Source organism: Oncorhynchus nerka, linkage group LG25 (assembly GCF_034236695.1).
Source record: "Oncorhynchus nerka isolate Pitt River linkage group LG25, Oner_Uvic_2.0, whole genome shotgun sequence".
Taxonomy (NCBI): domain Eukaryota; kingdom Metazoa; phylum Chordata; class Actinopteri; order Salmoniformes; family Salmonidae; genus Oncorhynchus; species Oncorhynchus nerka.
This window is the reverse complement of record NC_088420.1, coordinates 18071547-18089839: the sequence shown is the minus strand read 5'-3', so window position 1 is coordinate 18089839 and position 18293 is coordinate 18071547. Positions and strand designations below refer to the sequence as shown.

General features: G+C 43.0%; 1 protein-coding gene across 1 annotated transcript; it reads left to right on the top strand.

Annotated features, from left to right (window-relative positions):
- The first annotated feature begins 450 nt into the window (after positions 1-450).
- On the top strand, positions 451-5779 carry zgc:113223 (uncharacterized protein LOC541424 homolog). Its single transcript, XM_029633428.1, has 8 exons — positions 451-623; positions 956-1013; positions 1274-1398; positions 1621-1695; positions 1868-1963; positions 2564-2692; positions 3202-3363; positions 5446-5779. Exons 1-8 carry the CDS (start codon positions 555-557, stop codon positions 5599-5601), a joined length of 870 nt encoding a protein of 289 aa, XP_029489288.1. The 5' UTR covers positions 451-554; the 3' UTR covers positions 5602-5779.
- The last annotated feature ends 12514 nt before the right edge of the window (positions 5780-18293 follow it).

Here is an 18293-nt window from a genome sequence, read left to right as displayed (position 1 = left end):
TCAACTGTCATACTCCATCAGAACCCTACATATTGTAGTACAATGTACAATGTACTACAATATACAAAGTGTACAAAGTACAATGTACATTCTGTACATTGTTATACTCCAATGTTGGTAGGTAAACAAAATAAATGTAAACAAACACCATATAGCCTCATAACATGGTTAAAACTATACTTTTGACATCATGGATGGTGAGTCCTGCATACGTAGGTCTCTCTTTGAATTTGACAGCGGTTACAGCTTTTGACCAAAACACAGGCGTGGTGACCGCCTTGTTATTGTTTCAATGAAAGGATTCCAGTTTTAAGTGAACTGGACCATTATAAATAATGAGGAATGTATTTGGGGTCAACGTCAGGTAGCCAAAGTTCTCTATCAGGTGTAAAGAATGCGTCTTGTAGTGTTGCAACCAGTCCCTAGACAAGCTGAGACACATCTTGAGAGTATAAGCAGGAGAGGGGAAAGGGGAAGACAACTCTTTGCTGTAGTCTGGCGATTTCAAACTACCACACCCGACTTCTCAAGAACTCACATAATACACAAGGAGAATGGTGAAAGGAATTAAAAAATATATAACCATTAAATACACTTTATTCGTCTGCTGTTACATTTTTTGGGTAAGTTGGCAAAAACTTTATCATTAGCAGAGACATGCCTTGTGTAGCCCGTATATATTTTCTTTTAATATTGTCAAAGGATGCTCTGCTAATCAGAAAGATAAGACTGCCGATAGAAGTGGATGTCCTGGGTGTATGTCGTTAACAGTCACAATTTCACAAAAAGCCTGCTGTGTTTACTTTAAAGTTCAGTGATTGACTATTCCTTGTAGCTAATGACAGCCTGCCTACACAGAATGTTCCAAGTGAAAGGCTACTATGAAATACAAATGACAAGTTTGTAAATCCGACTGCATGCTATATTACAATTAGTTCAACATTCCTTTCTCCAGGTAGCAAGTGCTGTTCTTATAGCAGTAGGAATCTACGCCAAAGTTTCCAAAGAGAAAGGTCAGTCTAAATGTCATAAACACACATTTTCAATGACAAGTGCTTGTCTAGACTCAACTGACACATATAGCCTATTTAGTGCGATACATGCCACTGATGAGACTGTGTGTGTGTGTGTGTGTGTGTGTGTGTGTGTGTGTGTGTGTGTGTGTGTGTGTGTGTGTGTGTGTGTGTGTGTGTGTGTGTGTGTGTGTGTGTGTGTGTGTGTGTGTGTGTGTGTGTGTGTGTGTGTGTGTGTGTGTGTGTGTGTGTGTCCACAGATGTTGTGGACACTTTGATGACTGACCCAGCTCTCTTGCTGATCGTCATTGGCTCCCTAATGTTTATGATCACCTTTTTTGGGTGCTTCGGTGCATTGCGCAATGGAACCTGCCTACTGAAGACAGTGAGTCGCTCCTTGCTTGAGACAATAGTTTACATTATCACTGTGATGAGTTAGCCACACATAACATATTGATTTAAGTACATTGGAAAGCCATAGATAGATGGTGGTGAATAGTAGACATGTAATTATCTAAACATTGTTTATCATTATAATTATTACAGAGAGTAATTAATGCAACTGTCCTGGCCTACTACAAGGTTGAAATGTCCCTTCTGTTTCTAGTTTTCAGGGATATTGGTGGTAATCCTTCTCCTACAGATTACAGCTGCAGTGCTTGGATTCCTGTTCACTGACAAGGTAATGTGAGAACCTTGAAAGTCGGTTTTATGCTGAGAATTGCATCCCCTTTATAGCCAAGCAGGATGCAATTCTCAGCATGCCAACATTTAGAATACAAGTTAACACCATAATCAAATTATGTTGTATTAGATACTTTTGACTCATGAGATGCTTTCTGATGTTCTTTCAGGTTTTGGAGAGGACTGAGAAGTTAATGAGAAAGGCAATTGTTAGCTATCGGGAGGATTTGGACTTGGAAAATGTTATTGACTTTGTTCAAAAAAAGGTGAATTACACTGATAATCACAGTCAAAGTGGTTCCCATGGTTCAGTTGGACGAAGCATGGTGCTGGCCCTAAAATATAATTACTATAATTGAGGATTTTATTTCTTTATAGATCACATATATCAAGTATTTGTGTATTGGTGTCTTTGTGTAACTGCTGTAGAGTCAGGCGCAGGACAGTAGATATGAGGAATCAAACGTACTTTACTCAAAAAATGAATATATAAAAAGTAACAGAATACATGCACACCATCTCAGACCAAAATACAAATAAACAATCACTCACAAAAACCATGGGGGTAACAGAGGGTTAAATAATGAACAGGTGATTGTGGGATTGAAAACAGGTGTGTGAAACAAAGACAAAACAAATGGAAAATTAAAAGTGGATCGGCGGTAGCTAGAAAGCAGGTGATGTCCTCCGCCGAACGCCACCAGAACAAGGAGAGGGACCGACTTCGGCGGAAGTTGTGACACTTTGGATAAAATAATCTGATAAATTCAAATATTATTACTATATTATCTATTTAAGTACAGCACTGTTCACTTTGCTGTACAGGGGTTTATTGATACTAATGCACTTGTCGGTTCTGATTGCAGTTCCAGTGCTGTGGTGTTCACACCTATGAGGACTGGTCCGATAACGTCTACTTCCACTGCTCTGCGGAAAACCCCAGTCTGGAAGCCTGTGGAGTGCCTTTCTCTTGCTGCCTACGACTGCACAATGAGGTCAGACAAACAAATAACCTCAAAACAACACATTCATAATTCATAATATATTTCCTTCACTCAGCTTTATTAAAACACTACAGTATATAAATGACCTCTGGGAACAACCTTTGCTATGATTAGGACATGAGAAGAAGTAGACCACAACACTATGCACTGCATACCGACGGAACAATGGAGAAGCAGGCTGCTGACTCGACTGAAATACTTCCTGTGTTAGCAGAATCCATGCAAGAGCAATGAAACACAACCTACTATCCTAGAATATAATGACACAACTGCAGTGAAGCAACTCAATCTAAACCTCAGGGGAAAAAAATTGAATCAAGTTTATTCACTATAGTCAATCAGTTTGCCTGGTGTCAGAAGATTCAGGTGTTTTATAGCAGTGCCGCAACAAAAGCCTGCACACCCAGTAGCTCTCCAGGAGGAGCGTTGGCCATTCCTGGACTTCAGTGTCTGTCCCAAAACTCATGCTTACTAATGTTATATCCACTGTATTCTCCCAGACAGTTTTCAACACCATGTGTGGCTATGAGGTCCAGAGTATGGAGCCCAGTTCAGCAGGGAGGAGTGTGTACACCAACGGCTGCCTGGATAAGGTTCTGTGGTGGGGGAAGCAGAACCTCTTCCTAGTGGGGGGAATTACTGTGGGTCTGCTCTGCCTAGAGGTAAGACATGGCTCAGTATTAGAAGATTGCAAACATTCGTAGATTCTGGAAAAGTACAAACCCCTTTCCAATGTAGTGCAGTTCAGCAGTTACAATTTAAATACATTTGTTACTTGCTCTGGAAATCTACCTGGCAACAAAAATCAATTTAAAATCATTAGGAATCAAATGTATGACGAACCAGTAAGAAGATGGCATGAACAAATATACAATGTATACACACTAGCGTTCAAAAGTTTGGGGTCACTTCGAAATTTCCTTGTTTTTGAAAGAAAAGCATTTTTTTTGTCCATAAAAATAACATCAAATTGATCAGAAATACAGTGTAGACATTGTTAATGTTGTAAATTACTTTGTAGCTGGAAACGGCTGATTTTTTAAATGGAATATCTACATGGGCGTACAGAGGCCCATTATCAGCAATCATCACTCCTATGTTCCAATGGCACGTTGTGTTAGCTAATCCAAGTTTAGCATTTGAAAAGGCTAATTGATCATTGGAATACCCTTTTGCAATTATGTTAGCACAGCTGAAAACTGTTCTGATTAAAGAAGCAATAAAACTGGCCTTCTTTAGACTAGTTGAGTATCTGGAGCATCAGCAAGAAACTTAAGATCTCGTACAATGCTGTGTACTACTCCCTTCACAGAACAGCGCAAACTGGCTCTTACCAAAATAGAAAGAGGAGTGGGAGGCCCCGGTGCACAACTGATCAAGACAACAAGTACATTAGAGTGTCTAGTTTGAGAAACAAACACCTCACAAGTCCTCCCCCCACTAGAAGGCCAGCATCCTGGAGTCGCCTCTTCACTGTTGACATTGTGACTGGTGTTTTGCGGGTACTATTTAATGAAGCTGCCAGTTGAGGACTTGCGAGGTGTCTGTAACAGCTTACAGACGATAGGCAAATAAAGCAACAACGTCACCTATGGGCACAAACCCACCGTTGCTGGACCAGACAGGACTGGCAAAAACTGCTCTTCACTGACGAGTCGCGGTTTTGTCTCACCTGGGGTGATGGTCGGATTCGCGTTTATCATCGAAAGAATGAGCGTTACACGGAGGCCTGTACTCTGGCGCGGGATCGATCTGGAGGTGGAGGGTCCGTCATGGTCTGTGGCGGTGTGTCACAGCATCATCTGACTGAGCTTGTTGTCATTGCAGGCAATTTCAACCCTGTGCTTTACAGGGAAGACATCCGCCTCCCTCATGCGGTACCCTTCCTGCAGGCTCATCCTGACATGACCCTCCAGCATGACAATGCCACCAGCCATACTGCTTGTTCTGTGAGGGATTTCCTGCAAGTCAGGAATGTCAGTGTTCTGCCATGGCCAGCGAAGAGCCCGGCTCTCAATCCCCATTGAGCACGTCTGGGACCTGTTTGATCGGAGGGTGAGGGCTAGGGCCATTCCCCCCAGAAATGTCCGGGAACTTGCAGGTGCCTTGGTGGAAGAGTGGGGTAACATCTCACAGCAAGAACTGGCAAATCTGGTGCAGTCCACGAGGAGATGCACTGCAGTACTTAATGCAGCTGGTGGCCACACCAGATACTGACTGTTACTTTTGATTTTGAACCCCCCTTTGTTCAGGGACACATTATTCAATTTCTGTTAGTCACATGTCTGTGGAACTTGTTCACTTTATGTCTCAGTTGTTGAATCTTGTTATGTTCATACAAATATTTACACATGTTAAGTTTGCTGAAAATAGATGCAGTTGACAGTGAGAGAACATTTCTTTTTTTGCCGAGTTTATATTATTAGGGAATTCTCAGCTGCAAAAAGGCCACAAAACCAGTCCAATAACATGTTTAATCACATTTGAAGATATACTGTGCCAGTTTAGTTGAAAACAAGCAGAAACACATAAAGCTACACAAGTCACAGAGAGAGAAAGAAAAAGACAGTGATTTCTAAATCAACAGAAAGACAGTGATTTCTAAATCAACACAAAGACAGTGATTTCTAAATCAACACAAAAACAGTGCATCGAAAAGGACTTGAGAAAATATGTGTGATTGTAGGCATGTTTGTTGTGGCCATTCTTTTTTCATCATGTACCAACTTTTTGTTTTTTTGCAGCTGTGTATGATTACTTTGGCATCTTGCCAGGTGTCTCGTATAAAGACCGTTCAACAGAGGACAAAACAAGATGGTGGAAAACATCCTTCCTTGACTAGAGAAAGACTAGACAGCAATGTTTGGTACCCTGCTTCCTGGGACTTCAATAAGGAATGAAAGGGCCCTCTTGGTCCATTAGAGTTGTACATGAGCAACAGCTTTGAACAGAAGTCGTGTGTACGCACTGTGAATCGATGTACTTTCATGTCAAAAGGTTGTTCAAGAAAGCACTGTGTGGTCCACTGTGCACAGATGTGACCTTGATGTTTGTATGTTATTAAAACTGTGATTCTGATCATCGCCGGGTTTTTCATTGCAAGCCAGAAAGCAAAGGCATTAACGATCAAACACATGATTTCCAACCACAGGAGAAGTCTCAGATTATTTGATCAACATAAGGAACTTTATTTTGAAACGGATGTTCTATCTTAGTTTGAACAGTTTCTCACATCAGGAAAATAATCCTGTAACAACAGGAAATGTGAATGAAAATTACAAACTTTAGAAGCCGTTTTAATCCTTGAATACACTAGAATTTGCATTATAGTGAAGACATCAAAACTATGAAATAACACATATGGAATCATGCAGTAACCAAAAAAGTGTTAAACAAATCTAAATATATTTTAGATTTTAGATTCTTCAATGTAGCCACCCTTTGGTTTGATGACAGCTTAGCACACTCTTGACATTTTCTCAACCAGCTTCATGAGGAATGCTTTTGCAACAATCTTGAAGGAGGTCCACATATGCTGAGCACTTGTTGGAAGCTTTTCCTTCACTCTGTGATCCAACTCATCCCAAACCATCTCAATTGGGTTGTGGTCAGGTGATTGTGGAGGCCAGGTCATCTGATACAGCACTCCATCACTCTTCTTGGTCAAATAGCCCTTACACAGCCTGGAGGTGTGTTGGGTCATTGTCCTGTTGAAAAACAAATGATATTCCCACTAAGTGCAAATCAGATGGGATGGCTGCAGAATAAGTGTGCCTTGAATTCTAAATAAATCTGACAGTGTCACCAGCAAAGCATCATCACACCTGCTCCTCCATCCTTCACGGTGGGAACCACACATAGATAATCCATTCACCTACTCTGTGTCTCACAAAGACACGACCAAACAATCTCCAATTTGGACTCATCGGAGAAAAGGACAGATTTCTACCGGTCTAATGTCTATTGCTCGTGTTTCTCGGCCCAACCAAGTCTCTTCTTCTTATTGGTGTCCTTTAGTAGTGAAGCATTTATTTGGGCTGCAAACTGAGGTGCAGTTAACTCTAATGAACTTATCCTCAGCAGCAGAGGTAACTCTGGGTCTTCCTTTCCTGTGGCGGTCCTCATGAGAGTTATTTTCATCATAGCGCTTGATGGTTTTTGCGACTGCACTTGAAGAACCTTTCAAAGATGTTGAAATGTTCCGTATTGACTGACCTTCATGTCTTAAAATAATGATGGACTGTCATTTCCAAATAATTGAAAAATAATAACACAAGGAATAAATGGACTTCGACATGTTTCAGTAATCTGTACCTGATAGAGAACGCCCTTCTTGGATGCTATAAGTAGTCTGCCATGTTTTGCAGTGAAAGGTTAGTTGTAAGGGTTAAACTATGTGAAGAGTTTTCCAAGCGGGTCTGCACTGTCTTGGCCTCGGCGGATGGATGGGAAGATGTGCTGCGTCTGAGAGGAAGACGACCATTCTGTTCAATACTCCAGGAATTATGGAGATACCGGTATCTTTGACTTGGAAGAGTATGTCTGCTGTGTTAAGATGCCATACTTTCACCTGCAGGTAAAGCAGAAGTGTTAAAGGGCTGATGATATTAATTTGGGGAGTCCCTGCTGTACGTATCAAAAAAAGCTAGAAACAGAATGATTGAAAAGGTGCATTTGAAGGAAAATTCATCATCAAAAAAATGTATTTGATATAAGACAATTACCTCCTTCACATCCATGTCATACATGGCCCCCTGAGTGGGTAAAGACGAGGGCCCACTCCTCAGACACGTGGATGTGTGAAGTGGAAGGCGAGGGGTTACTAGACACCGCCTCCAGCGTACAGTACAGCTGCCGGCCACTCAACAGGCTCCACCTCCTCAGAGTCCCATCAGAAGCCAATCGCCGCTGTCAATTGCTCTCACTGATAGCACTTTAGCTGTAGAGCACAAACAAGTAGACACACACACACACACACGTAAACACACAGAAATAATAAGCAGAATTTGGATATGCCTCACAGCGATTCTGGCAAGGAGATTATTACACAATCAAATACCTTTCCTAAGAAATGCATGCACGCACACACACACACAGAGAGAGAAAGACTGAGCAAGAATAAGCAGAATTTGAATATGACTGACAGCAATTCTGGCAAGGAGATTATTACACAATCAAATACCTTTCCTACGAAATGCATGCACGCACACACACACACACACACACACACACACACACACACACACAGAGAGAGAAAAGAATGAGCAAGAATAAACTAAATGTGAATATGCCTGACAGCGTACCCATACTAAATCCTAACCTTAACGATTAGAGAGGTGAAATAGCGACTGAACTTGGATCATCCTATACTCCTGGGCTCATTCGCATTAAATAAGCGAATCCTACAGTACTGTGTAGCAACCTTCCTGGAAACCAGCAAGCGTTGTCTTTAGCGCTCCTCCTGGAAACTGGAGGAAGGTGCACTTGGGGGTGAGGATGGGGTCGGGACAGCACAAGAGCCAGTCGTGACAGAGGTTACAGAGTCGTCCTATCAGTGAAGGGTACATCTCAGCGAAAGAGTGGAGCCTGGCCAAGACCTCCATGTAGAAAAGGGAGGGGACTTTGGAAAGGAAACATAGTATTAGAATGGAGTGAGATGGTTGGTGAGACAGTGTGAAGAGCAGGCTCTCCTGATATCATCCATCTAGCTCATCCATCCTAAGTATAATGTCAATGTTTCTGGTTCCAAGCCATAGAGGAATGTATTAGGGACTCATATCCATCAATAACCAAATAATCTACCCTACAGCATGGCTTCTAAATATGTGAAATTGTGATCTACTTTATCAGAAACAGGACAGATTTAAAACCAACAGAACATGCGTCAATTCAAACCTGACACTTGACTAAGATGCCAACCCCTGACCCAATAGAGACCGCCCCATCTGTCCATCTAGGAAGTTCAGGGTGGGCTTGAGGAGAATGAACGTGTCTCGGATCAGAGTTTCGGGACAGTCCATGAGTTCGGTGCAGAGGGGCAGGTCCTCAATGACACTGGCCACCCCACAGGTCAGAGACTTACAGTACAGCCACTCACTACAGCCTGTGGGGCAAAAGAGTCTCCGCTTCAAGGTAGACTTTGTAATATGACATCATCATACACAGTAAGGGCAACAACAATTCAAATTGACGTTCTTGACATTAGCCACTCCTTTAGCGAAACACAGGGGCTGAGGGGGCACCTTGAGAAGACAGGTGTATATTAATGATTCAACACCACACAAATGTCCCATGGGAACATTTTCACAATGGAAACACGGCCGGTTAGCTTCATGCTAGTTTCAGTCCTTATTTACTGTGAGTTTCTGGCTGTAGTTAGCATGAGATAATTGGTCGAACTGAACTGAAATCCCATCATTCTGTTACCTTGAGGTCAGGATCCATTGTGGTATTCAGTGCAGGTCAAAGGACAGCTATAAATTGGCCTTGGCTCCAGCTAGCCAGGAAGTACTCTGCCAGGACGCTGTGTCTCTCAGCCCGCTGCTCTGACCTCATCTACCTCCCTCGCACTGTTTCAAATTGTTAAACTGGGCTGTCCAGACCATTTTGATTCAGATCTAGATTTCACATGCATTGTCAAATCAAAATCAAATCAAATGTATTTATATAGCCCTTCGTACATCAGCTGATATCTCAAAGTGCTGTACAGAAACCCAGCCTAAAACCCCAAACAGTAAGCAATGCAGGTGTAGAAGCACGGTGGCTAGGAAAAACTCCATAGAAAGGCCAAAACCTAGGAAGAAACCTAGAGAGAAACCAGGCTATGTGGGGTGGCCAGTCCTCTTCTGGCTGTGCCAGGTGGAGATTATAACAGAACATGGCCAAGATGTTCAAATGTTCATAAATGACCAGCATGGTCGAATAATAATAAGGCAGAACAGTTGAAAGTGGAGCAGCAGCAGGGTCAGGTGGACTGGGGACAGCAAGGAGTCATCATGTCAGGTAGTCCTGGGGCATGGTCCTGGGCTCAGGTCCTCCGAGAGAGAGAAAGAAAGAGCGAAGGAGAGAATTAGAGAACGCACACTTAGATTCACACAGGACACCGAATAGGACAGGAGAAGTACTCCAGATATACCAAACTGACCCTAGCCCCCCGACACATAAACTACTGCAGCATAAATACTGGAGGCTGAGTGTCCTCAACACTCACATTACCATATCAAATTATACAAACACTGTACACTGTACAATTGTACAACGCTGTACAATTGATCGAGGGCGTCTATTAAGATAAAAAAGTGTGTGTCCTCGCTCTGACACCCCAGCTAGAAGGCTATGGAAGAACCTCATCAGGTCCTCATGCATGTTTGCTGTTAGGAGGTGGGTGGCGGCAAACTGAACGCAGTGCAGATCCGGCGGACGCAGTCCACGTTGGAGCTCTTGGCTGACATCCCCAGAAACCTTAACACCACCACGGCCCTGGGATCCAGGAGGCCACGCACCTCCTGAGCCAGCTTGCAGAGCAGCACTGTCTTACCCACGCCCGGAAGCCTGTGCACCATCAGGGGCGCTTGTCAGAAGTTGGTGTGCTCCCACATGGCCAGGCAGATCTTCCCCAGGAGGCCCTCCCTGCCGCAGAACACACCCAAACCCTTCCTGGTGCTCAGAGCCATGTGGTGGCTCAGCTCCTAAGGCAGCCACCTTTGGTCTTCTTCCTCTTCCCCCTCCCCCTGCCCTTCATCTCCTCCTGCCCCCTTCATCCTCACCGAACCAGCCGCTAATGGGGAAGCAGCATCAAAATCAAATCAAATGTATTTATATAGCCGTTCTTACATCAGCTGATATCTCAAAGTGCTGTACAGAAACCCAGCCTAAAACCCCAAACAGCAAGCAATGCAGGTGTAGAAACACGGTGGCTAGGAAAAACTCCCTAGAAAGGCCAAAACCTAGGAAGAAACCTAGAGAGGCACCAGGCTATAAGGGGTAGCCAGTCCTCTTATGGCTGTGCCGGGTTGAGATTATAACAGAACATGGCCAAGATGTTCAAATGTTCATAAATGACCAGCATGGTCAAATAATAATAATAATCACAGTAGTTGTCGAGGGTGCAACAGGTCAGCACCTCAGGAGTAAATGTCAGTTGGCTTTTCATAGCCGATCATTGAGAGTATCTCTACCGCTCCTGCTGTCTTTAGAGAGTTTAAAACAGCAGGTCTAGGACAGGTAGCACGCCCGGTGAACAGGTCAGGGTTCCATAGCCACAGGCAGAACAGTTGAAACTAGAGCAGCAGCCTTGGTCTGGGACACAAACTGCTCGCAGAGGCTCTCCCGGTACTATGCGTGCTTGCAGCACAGTACCTTGCAGCTGGGCTTGATGTCTCCCTTGCTCAGCTCCACACAGTGCAGGTTGAGGATGCCAGGTGTGGAGGTGTAGACACGCAACTCGGTATCCAGCAGGCCATCAGCCATCACGTCCATGTACTGGGCCAGCTGCCGTCCTTCTTGTGCAGTTGGGCCACACAAAGAGGACGGTGGAGGGCTTGATCTTGTCCCCATTCGATGTTTGCAGAAACTCTTCGATCTCATGCTCCATCACTACTGAGGGAGAACACCAGAAAATGGGTTGATCCATTCTACAATGTGGATTTTTCTACAATAAGTTACAGATGGTAAGCAAATAAGCTACCAAGTCATTGTGAATTCATAGTAGTTTAAGTGTAAATTGAACTAGAAAGCCACCATGAGAACATACCTTGATCTAGCAACACTTGTCTACACACCACAAGGCAAACAACTGGTTTTTAGCTCGCTCCTATTCTAACATAACTGATCCAAGATATTTCTAAACTCTGACCATATTTGAAGAACTGTTGTTTTTGTTCAGCAGTGATATCCCCGTCTTCCTCAACCTGCTCGGCCCGCAGAGCGTGGGAGCTGCAATAGTCGAGCCTCTGTGTAGCGCCAGGAAATTACATTGTCGTCCTGCAGCAGCCCACTGTCAGGGCAAAAGTCATTGTAGTGAGGCAACAGAGTTGTGATTGTCTGAAGTATGTATTGCTGTCTTTTCTGAAACATTTATGAAGAAGCCCCACCTGGTCCTGTAGTAGCTTGGACAGCAGCAACTCAAATTGTTTCCCACAGAGTACACGGGGGATAAGGCGGTGTCCATACTGGTCCCCTAGCAGAGCCTTGAGAGCCAGGGGACAAATGGAATCAAATTAAATGAAATCAAACTACACAAAATACTGTTGGGATTATAGATTTAAAGAGCCACTTAATTCAAGGAAAAGAAAAGCCAATGAACATTTGTGCAGGGTTCTCCAACACTAGTCCTGGAAAGCTGCTGAATAATCAACGAATCAGTCTTCAATCTAAAGCACAGTTAATTACAGTAAATCAGGTGTGTTAATGTTGGTCTGGAACAAAGCCTGCATATTCAGTAGCTCTCCAGTCTGGAGTTGGACTCTGTGCTAGAGGAACAGCACATCTACACAGTAAATCTACAAGGAAACTTGGTCCCACAGACACTCTCTTGCAAGCCTGTATTTCCTGAAGACACAGTTCTGTGGTTATTTGGTCCACGGCGATGGCATCCTGGAGGCCCCATCACATATCCACAACCTTTGGCGACAAGGAACTTTAAGTCAATTTTTAATAGCTTATTAGCGTACACCTAATATGTTCCCCCTGTTGATGATGCTCAATATATATTAAGGTTGAATCAAAAGATTACATGTAACAAATATGAAATGAAATACAAGATTAGTATGCGAAATTGAATGAAACAATAATGTATGTTGATGCTAATATGTACAATAATCCATTATGTTTCTATATGATAACAATAGCATAATATTTTAATATGCCATATACTCTTTTTTAACAGTTTCACTAATTCATTTTAATTAACTTAATCATTATGACACACCCCTCACTATTGTCATTGGTTAAACAAATTGCAATGCAAATAGTCCAGGTAGCCATTTGATTAACTGTTCAGGAGTCTTATGGCTTGGGGGTAAAAGCTGTTGAGAAGCCTTTCGGTCCTAGGCTTGGCGCTCTGGTACCGCTTGCCATGCGGTAGTAGAGAGAATAGTCTTTGACAGTTTTTAGGGCCTTCCTCTGACACTGCCTGGTGTAGAGGTCCTGGATGGCAGGCAGCTTAGCCCCAGTGATGTACTGGGCCGTACACATTACCCTCTGTAGTGCCTTGCGGTCGGAGGCCGAGCAGTTGCCGTACCAGGCAGTGATGCAACCAGTCAGTATGCTCTCGATGTTGCAGCTGTAGAACCTTTTGAGGATCTGAGGACCCATGCCAAATCTTTTTCATTTCCTGAGGGGGAATAGGTTGTCATTTTTTTATTATTAAAAATAAATGTTAACCTTTATTTAACTAGGCAAGTCAGTTAAAAACAAATTCTTATTTTCAATGACAGCCTAGGAACAGTGGGTTAACTGCCTGTTCAGGGGCAGAACGACAGATTTTTACCTTGTCAGCTCGGGGATTTGAACTTGCAACCTTCCGGTTACTAGTCCAAGGCTCTAATCACTAGGCTACCCTGCAGGTTGCCGTTGTGTTCTTAGACACAGGGACTATGGTGGTCTGCTTGAAACATGTTGGTATTACATACTCAATCAGGGACATGTTGAATATGTCAGTGAAGACATCTGCCAGTTGGTCAGCACATGCCCCGAGCCCACGTCCTGGTAATCCGTCTGGTCCCACAGCCTTGTTAATGTTGACCTGTTCTTACTCACGTCAGCTACAGAGAATGTGATCACACAGTCGTCCAGAACAGCTGATGCTCTCATGCATGCCTCAGTGTTGCTTGCCTCGAGGCGAGCATAGAAGTGATTTAGCTCGTTTGGTAGGCTCGTGTCACCGGGCAGCTCACGGCTGTGCTTCCCTTTGTAGTCTGTAATAGTTTGCAAGCCCTGCCACATAATACGAGCGTCGGGGGTGTAGTACGATTCAGCTGGCGGTGGAATTGCAGCTGAGGCTCACCTTTAATGACATGGGGGACAAGGGACATTTTAATATGTACTATCATTGTTTCCAGCTTTCGCCAATTCCTTTTAGGAGCTGATGGGCTTGATGCCACTTGTCAAATCAATTATCAGAGATCTCGGAAACTGAGCTTTCCTTTTACCATGTGATAGGGATGAACATTTTCCTGAAAATCTACCAAGTTTCTATACCAGGAGATATTCATATATATCCGAAGGGTCTGGGGAAATACAGCAAAATATGAAGTGCCCATTTAAAACTAAGATATGGTCACTATGCCAGAATTCTCCCCGGCTTGGCTGCGCCAAAGATCTCAGAGCAAATAATACTGATATGTAATAATGGAGCCCCACTCATCTGAAGTCAGTACCGTGGATGTGCCAACTTCTGTCTGTAGCGTGGAAACATTTGGGCTACAAAATAATGACCACTCTATGGAAAGATGAGATTCTCATGAACATGATGGTGTTCTCTGTTTTCGACATCTCCCACAAGGTTCACAGGACTCGTCTGATGGTTGTAACCGCAGATTTCCTCCTCTTCATCTGAAGAGGAGTAAGGATCAGACCAAGATGCGGCGTGGTAAGTGTTCATGACGATTTTAATAAGAAAAGCACTGAACACTATGAAATACAAAAACAATAAACAAATATGTGAAATAACCAAACCGAAACAGTACCACGTGGCAACAAATACACACACACGGAAACAAACACCCACAAACCAACAGTGAAACCCAGGCTACCTAAATATGGTTCTCAATCAGGGACAACGATAAACAGCTGCCTCTGATTGAGAACCATACACAAACATAGAAACACAAACATAGACTGCCCACCCCAACTCACACCCTGACCACACTAAATAAAGACAAAACAAAGGAAATAAAGGTCAGAACATGACAATGGTAACCCAGTTCCTGATTTAAAAAATGAATGGAAGTATTGAGGTAGTTTTGTACCAAGAAAAAAAGGGGTTATATGTAAAAATATATATATATATATTTCCTGAGCATTCTTAGATATAGAGTACTACCATATGAGTCATAATACACATAAAACCTAGCAGTCAAATAGGGAAATGGTTCCAATGGTTTTTCCACCATTCATTGTTCCCATAGGGGATTTTAGAAACACTTGAAATAAGGGCTGTGTTTCATGTAGGCCTACCCTGGCATGATTGTTTCATGTAGGCCTACCCTGGCATGGCGTTTCATGTAGGCCTACCCTGGCATGATGTTCATGTAGGTCTACCCTGGCATGACGTTTCATGTAGGCCTACCCTGGCATGATGTTTCATGTAGGCCTACCCAGGCATGATGTTTCAGGTAGGCCTACCCTGGCATGACGTTTTGATAACCATATTGTATATCTCTCTATGTGGGGCTCTATGGGACAGACACTTCACCATCTTATTCCTTATACTTTTGGATTGTGTGTTTTGCCATTTATGAATGTGTTATTCAATGCAAACTGAAAAACAGCTTCAATCTCAAGGCCATCAGACTGTTAAACAGCCATCACTAACACAGTGGCTGCTGCCTACATACAGACTCAAATCTCTTGCCACTTTAATAAATGGATTTAACAAAAGATATCACTAGTCACTTTAAATAATGACACTTTAATAATGTCTACATATCCTACATTACTCATCTCATATGCATAAACTGCATTCTATTGCATCTTGCATATGCCGCACGGCCATGGCTCATCCATATATATTTTTTTGTACATATTCTTATTGATCCCTTTACATTTATGTGTATAAGGTAGTTGTTGTGAATTTGTTAGATTACTTGTTAGATATTACTGCACTGACAGAACTAGAAGAACACATTTCTATGGGCTACAGTAGTAAATGCCAAATTCAATATTTAATCAAATATTTTGTTTAAAAAATATATATATACATACAGGGATCCAACCATTCTAAATTAAATATCTAAATGATCCATATGGTCTGACCATCTTAAAACTATTCCATGAAACTCTTCTTTATAAATACCCATATCTACTCTCATGCTGTTGCTGATCACACATTCTTTACAGAAGCTCTTATATGGGCGAAAAGTATGAGACAGGACAGAGAAGCAGGGGAAATGTTATAGCGGTATTTTGACATGCATAGTCGATGGATGCTGAAGGCCGACCTTCAAACTCAGTGCCTCTTTGCTTGACATCATGGGAAAATCAGAAGAAATCAGCCAAGGCCTCAGAAAATAATTTGTAGACCACAAGTTTGGTTCATCCTTGGGAGCAATTTCCAAACACCTGAAGGTACCATGTTCATCTGTACAAACAATAGTACGCAAGTATAAACACCATGGGACAACACAGCCATCATAGCGCTCAGGAAGGAGACACGTTCTGTCTCCTAGAGATTAACTTACTTTGGTGGGAAAAGTGCAAATCAATCCCAGAACAACAGCAAAGGACCTTGTGAAGATGCTGGAGGAAACAGGTAGAAAGTATCTATATCCACAATAAAGCGAGTCCTATATCGACATAACCTGAAAGGCCGCTCAGCAAGGAAGAAGCCACTGCTCCAAAACCGCCATAAAAAAGCCATACGGTTTGCAACTGCACATAGAGACATGTCCCCTGGTCTGATGAAACAAATATAGAACTGTTTGGCCATAATGACCACTGTTATGTTTGGAGGAAAAAGGGGGAGGCTTGCAAGCAAAAGAACACCATCCCAACCATGAAGCACGGGGGTGGCAGCATCATGTTGTGGGGGTGCTTTGCTGTGCAGGAGGGACTGGTGCACTTCACAAAATAGATGGCATCATGAGGTAGGAAAATTATGTGGATATATTGAAGCAACATCTCAAGACATCAGACAGGAAGTTAAAGCTTGGTCGCAAATGGGTCTTCCCAATGGACAATGACCCCAAGCATACTTCCAAAGTTGTGGCAAAATGGCTTAAGGACAACAAAGTCAAGGTATTGGAGTGGCCATAACAAAGCCCTGACCTCAATCCCATAGAAAATTTGTGGGCAGAACTGAAAAAGCATGTGCGAGCAAAGAGGCCTACAAACCTGATACAGTTACACCAGCTCGGTCAGGAGGAATGGGTCAAAATTCACCCAACTTATTGTGGGAAGCTTGTGGAAGGCTACCCAAAACATTTGACCCAAGTTAAACAATTTAAAGGCAATGCTACCAAATACTAATTGAGTGTATGTAAACGTCTGACCCGCTGGAAATGTGATGAAAGAAATAAAAGCTTAAATAAATCCTTCTCTACTCTTATCCTGACATTTCACATTCTTAAAATAAAGTGGTAATCCTAACTGACCAAAGACAGGGAATTTTTACTAGGATTAAATGTCAGGAATGGTTAAAAACTGAGTTTAAATGTATTTGGCTAAGGTGTATGTAAACTTCCAAATTCAACTTTATATGTGACTGCAACCTCTTTAACATGAGGTTATAATTCACTTGGGATGTACTACTGCTATACAACCACGAGGACTGCCGTAGTGTCTCTAAATGAAATACACTACACAAAGGTATGTGGACACTCCTTCAAATTAGTGGATTCGGGCCATTTCAGCCACACTCATTGCTGACAGGTGTGTAAAATCGAGCAAACAACCATGCAATCTCCGCAGGTGAACATTGGCAGTCGTGAAGAGGGCACAACAAAACCTATTCCCCCTCAGGAGACTCAAAAGATTTGGCATGGGTCCTCAGATCCTCAAAAGGTTCTACAGCTGCAACATCGAGAGCATCCTGACTCGTTGCATCACTGCCTGGTATGCTTGGCCTCCGACCGCAAGGCACTACAGAGGGTAGTGTGAAAAGCCCAGTACATCACTGGAGCCAAGCTTCCTGCCATCCAGGACCTCGACACCAGGTGGTGTCAAAGGAAGGCCCTAAAAATTGTCATAGACTGTTCTCTCTGTTACCACACAAAAAAAATGTATTTGATTGACAGTAGAATGGCCTAAACTGAAGAGCTCAGTTACTTTCAACATGGCACCATCATAGGATGCCACCTTTCCAACAAGTCAGTTTGTCAACCTTCTGCCATGCTAGAGTTGCTCTAAGTGCTGTTATTGTGAAGTGGAAACACATAGAAGCAACAACGGCTCAGCCACAAAGTGGTAAGCCATACAAGTCCACAGAATGGGAGAGTCGAGTGCTGAAGCACGTAAAAAAATTGTCTTTCCTTGGTTACAATACTCCCTACCGAGTTCAAAACTGCCTATGGAAGCAACACCAGCCCAATAACAGTTCGTTGGGAGCTTCATGAAATGGGTTTAAATGGCAGAGCAGCCACACACAAGCCTAAGATCACCATGCGCAATGCCAAGCATCGGCGTGGTGTTAAGCTCGCCGCCATTGGAAATGCGTTCTCTGGAGTGATGAATCACGCTTCACCATCTGGCAGTCTTTTGGACAAATCTGGGTTTGGAGGAAGCCAGGAGAACGCTACCCACAATGCATAGTGCCAACTGTAACGTTTGGTGGAGGAATAATGGTTCGGGCTAGTCCCCTTAGTTCATGTGAAGGGAAATCTTAAAGCTACAGCATACAATTACATTCTAGACGATTCTGTGCTTACAACATTGT